The sequence below is a fragment of the Carica papaya genome, chromosome 3, assembly GCF_054855325.1.
Source record: "Carica papaya isolate Zhongbai chromosome 3, ASM5485532v1, whole genome shotgun sequence".
Taxonomy (NCBI): Eukaryota; Viridiplantae; Streptophyta; class Magnoliopsida; order Brassicales; family Caricaceae; genus Carica; species Carica papaya.
In genome coordinates, this window is record NC_142311.1 from 32,583,290 (window position 1) to 32,588,442 (window position 5,153).

The following is a 5,153-nucleotide window of genomic DNA, read 5'->3' on the forward strand; positions in this document are numbered from 1 at the left end:
CTGTGGCAGCGGGAGAGGGTCAGGTAGCTCTCTCCTTTTCTTCCGGGCCTGCTGGGCAGGGATGAGTCTCTCTAGCATTTCAAATAACTAGTCAACATCCTCTCAAAGCGAACCCTCTTGGGCCACTCGGTTTAGTGGGTATCTTCCTCTCATCATCTATCTGTACTTACATTTCACAAGAAATGGTTGAGCGGTAATTTACTATTTTTGGTGTTTCATAAGGTTTTTGTGTAAGGAATGGTTCTGAAGAACGCGGCTTTGATACCAACTGTAACGATCCCAAAAATTTTAAATAGAGATAAATTATAAATTTAGTGCGAAAGCGAAATAAATAGTTAGGGTTCACATTTCTTACACAATAATTAAAAGTACCAAATAACACTTATGGGCATAACCTTTTCAAAAAAACAACTAATAACCAAAGAAATAAATTAAAAGTAAACAACTAAACGTCCAACTTGCAACCCTCTTGTGGATCGGGCTCTAGATCCTCGTCCTCTTGATTCAAAATAGTTAATGAAAGAGTGAGGTATACTAGCCTAGTAAGAATATCACGACATTCACCGACACAGAAATGAAGGTTGGTAGAAATCATAAAAACAACTAATGGAGCTCTTAATTTAATAAATTCGTTTATCATAAATAAAATTATTTACTGTACACTTTCCGTAGCAAAATTTACAAAACAACTTATAGAGTCAATAATGTAACACATATCATAATTTCATAAGCAATCGGTTGAAACAACAATTTTCTCTTTTATCAGCCTACTGGTATCCATAGGGGTCCATAAGGATGTCTTCACAACGCGTGAACCTTTTCCTTTAATATTTCCAATTAACAGGTCGTCCCCATACCCCATCCGGTATGAGCGCCAAATTACTGAACCTCGATACCTCGTCCGGTATAAAGGTGAAACGGGTCGTCCCCATACCCCGTCCGGTATGAGCGCCAAATTACCAAATCTCGATACCCCGTCCGGTATGAAACAACATTTACGGTAGGATTCCGTATGTACCCGGTCCGTCTACCATCTCTTAGGATATTCAGTAAGGCTGTTGTTTCATCTATTCACTTAATCAAACAATTTTTCAATTTCCTTTAATTTACAGTTTTTCAATTCAACCGTAAATGCATAAAGCAAGCAATACATACATTCAAACTATAAGATCAATCAATCAGGTATTATCATGCATTCAAACTGTAAAATAAATCAACAGAATCAACAATGAATAACTTCTGGTTCTCGCTCCATTAATAACTTGTAATTAATTATGAATATTTTTTAAATTACACAAAATACTGTATTATTATTAATCAGACTTCAATTCTATAAAAGAGAATAAAGTGAGGGATTCTTACTCAAATTGATATCCGAAATGCTAAACCTTTGACTCTACCTACTGGCAGTCCCCGGATTCCCTGAATTTTTCTTCGGAGATTAAAACGTTCTTCAAGTAACTAAAAATATTTCAAAAAATCTAAAATCAGCATTAGGAACCCTTTTTGGCCAATTTCGAAACTCTAACACGACGACTCCGTGCTATGGTGACGACGGTTTGCCTCAAATCGGCTGTTTTTGGTCATTTTTAGTCGAATTCGATCGGGTTTATATCAATCCCTACGAGAAAACATATTAAGAGATTTCGATTGGTCGAAAAAAATTAAAAAATCGAAACTTACTGATGGTGGGGTTCTCTGGTGCGGCAGCTTCGCCAGCTCACCTTTACGATTGAGTGTTTTGCTTCGGTCAACCTGTAGATGTAACGTCCCGCTTTTTTTATAATGGTAAAGTCTAAGACAATTCCATAACCAACCACGAAAGTCTCATTCCAAATCAATCAGACACCTAGAAATCTTTCCGCAATTCATTATTCAAAATCAAGATAAACATGCAATCCTAGAAATACATCACAAAGTAATACTATCTCATACACTTCCAGTAGACATTATCCATACTACTATAAATTTTTACACACTCCATTTCGCCCACAACAAGAATCATTGCCCTGTTGCGCTATATACTAGGCTCGGAAACTAGCAACTTCGATCCCGACTCCATCCCTACCTTATCTGTTAATGATAAAGAGTGAGTACACATAACTCAATACGGTAAAAATTAAGTTACAAGTATCATATGCAATAACAGGAAATTCAATATTTCTATACGCACTCTACCTACACAACCTAAGCCATACCTTAGTACCACCCTGGGACTATACAACATTAACTTATCTCGAAAATCTAGTTATGGTTACAAGTAACACATGCAACAACAGAAAACCCAGTATTCCTGTATGTATCCTATCTATACAACTTAAGTCCTACTTTAGTACCACCCTGGGACTACACAGAATTAACCTGCCCCGGTAATTTAGTTATATTGCATATCAAATGTGACCGCCTTCCGAAGTCACTGCATGAGTACAAATGTTCTCACTCGTCACCAATATCAGCGACCAACACTCAACCTTCTATCTCTCGACCCCTAATAGGCCACACACACACATAGATACCATTATCTCCCATCACCAATATCGGCGACCCAACTCCTTGCCCGTCGGGGTCTCCCGACCATCACCACTATCGGCGATTAACTTACTCTTCTTAGGTAGCGACCACCAATATCGGCATCCCCCAATGCTACCAACACAAGAACCATACCATCCCGTACTCGCTTCACCATGTTATCCTGAAGCTCTCCTATACCTTCAATCGGTATACTGAACCTACATACATCTCCCCATAGGACACACATTAACATTTCACACACACGCCAATAATGTTCCCTCGCTAAACCCCTAAATTTACAGCAGCTATACCAACCTATATACAATCCACACCCTCACACTACACAACTACACCAACACACCTCTATCCCGATACCTCAAACCATGCCTTACCTGCCTCCCTTTTCTTCTCCCAAATTTCCAGCATATACACTTTCCTCCCCTTCTATATCTACTCCTCCCTACAGCCATAGCGCACTTCTCCTCTTACACGAACCTCTTCGCACACCGAACTCCTTCTTCTCCCTCTTTCCCCAGCCTATACTAAGGACCCCATGCACAATCATGAACTCTCCTCTCTCTCACAAACCTCACACACTGCTTTCATTCTTCTTTTACCTCCCACGGCCTATTCAAAGTATCACAACTCACACTCACCAACCTTATTATTCCTTCTCTCTCCTCCCGCAGCCTCCTCCATACACCCCGCTCGCACACACAAAATCTCCTCGCCCTTACGGATCTCACTCACTCACCGACCTCCTCGTTCACTCTCTCCTCCCGCGACCTTCACCATGTACTTACATTCATTTTACATAAAATATCCTCACTCTCCCATGGACCTCTCCTACTCTCCAACGTCTTCATTCTCTTTCTTTCCGCAGTCTCTTCCGTGAACACCTCCACGATTCCATCTGCCATCCACACTCACCTGTCCCTACATCGTAGTTCTATTGCACTATATACTAAACAGAACCTAGATTTCTCAACCTAAAATCACTAATTTGAAATCACACCACACCTATACAAGAACTCAAAATTTATCGTACCTCCCATCTCCATCTTCCTTCCTCAGGTGGCTCGCACCGTCACGGTCCTCCTTCCTGCTCTCTCTCTCTTCTCGTTTCTCTCTAGTCCAGCTCCTCTCTCTCTCTCTCTCTCTCTCTCTCTCTCACCTTCTCTTTTTGCCCCCGATCTCTTTCTTCTCTATTTTCTTTCTTTTCTTACCTCCCTCTCTTTCTTTTATTTTTTTTCTTTCCCTTCTCCTATTTATACCCCACCAGCCTCTCATCTTACCCGTCCATCTCACCTCATCCCAACCGTCCACTCCCCCTTCTCCAAACGACATCGTTTCCCCCTCCACTTCTCCAAACAACGCCGTTTCCTTCAAATGACGTCGTTTTTCTCCTCTTCTCCAAATAATGCCATTTCCTCTCTCTCTTCACCAAACGATGCCGTTTCACCTCTAAAATCCTCACTCTACATATACATCTATACATACATACTAATTTTCTCTTTTTTTTTTCAGTTATTACATATATTTCCCAAAAAAAAAAAATTTGGTCCCTCAAATTTTGTTACCTTACCTCCAAAAAGTTGCGGATAATTTCATCTCATCTCATCCTTCCGTTCCCACGTTGCGTCCTCATTCGCGTGATGTCTCCATTGTATCTTCACCATGAGTATTATCCTACTCCTCAACTTCCTTTCTTGACGCTCGAGAACCCGGATTGGCTCGTCATCCTAAGACAAGTCCTTTTCCAATGGTAACGATTTATACTTATCCGGGTGGTATTTCCGTAGTAGGGATACGTGGAATACATTGCGAACCCCACTATACCGAGAAGGAAGTGCTACCCGGTACGCAACCACCCCCACCTTCTCCAGAATTTCAAATGGCCCTATGAAACGAGGACTTAACTTCCCTTTCTTCCCAAACCTCAACAAACTCTTCATGGAAGATACCTTCAGGAACACATGATCCCCTATTTCAAAGCTTAAATCTTTTCGGCGATTGTCTGCATATCCCTTTTGTCTACTTTGAGCAGCTCGTAAATTCTGCCGTATCACCAACACTTTAGTCGTAGTTTCCTCCACCATTTCTGGTCCCAACAACTGTCTCTCCCCTACTTCCCCCCAACACACTGGCGACCTACAGGGTCTACCATACAGAGCTTCATAAGGAGCCATACCGATCCTAGTATGATAACTATTATTATATGTAAACTCTATTAAAGGCAATATATCCTCTCAATCTCCCCCCATGTCGATGACATAGGCTCGCAACATATCCTCCAATACCTGTATTGTCCGTTCCATCTGCCCATCCGTTTGTGGGTGAAAAGCTGTGTTAAAACTCAATTTAGTACCCAACACCTATTGTAAACTTCTCCAAAACGTGAATCGAGAATTTTGATTGAAAACAATCGATACGGGAATACCGTGTAACCTTACTACTTCTTTGACATACACTCTGGCCAGCTGCTCCACTGAATCAGTCACCTTCATTGCTAAGAAATGGGAAAATTTAGTTAGACGATCAACTACTACCCAAATACTATCATACTTCTTGTGCTTTCTTGACAACCCGGTCACAAAATTCATGGAGACATGTTCCCATTTCCACTCGGGTATGGGTAAAGG

At 41.0% G+C, this 5,153-nt stretch overlaps 1 protein-coding gene across 1 annotated transcript; it reads right to left on the reverse strand.

Moving 5' to 3' along the window:
* Window positions 1–4,118: 4,118 nt before the first annotated feature.
* On the reverse strand, window positions 4,119–4,700 carry LOC148268578 (uncharacterized). Its single transcript, XM_088216101.1, has 2 exons — window positions 4,332–4,700; window positions 4,119–4,253 (listed from the first exon to the last, which is right to left on the reverse strand). Exons 1-2 carry the CDS (start codon window positions 4,698–4,700, stop codon window positions 4,119–4,121), a joined length of 504 nt encoding a protein of 167 aa, XP_088072227.1.
* Between the last annotated feature and the right edge of the window lie 453 nt (window positions 4,701–5,153).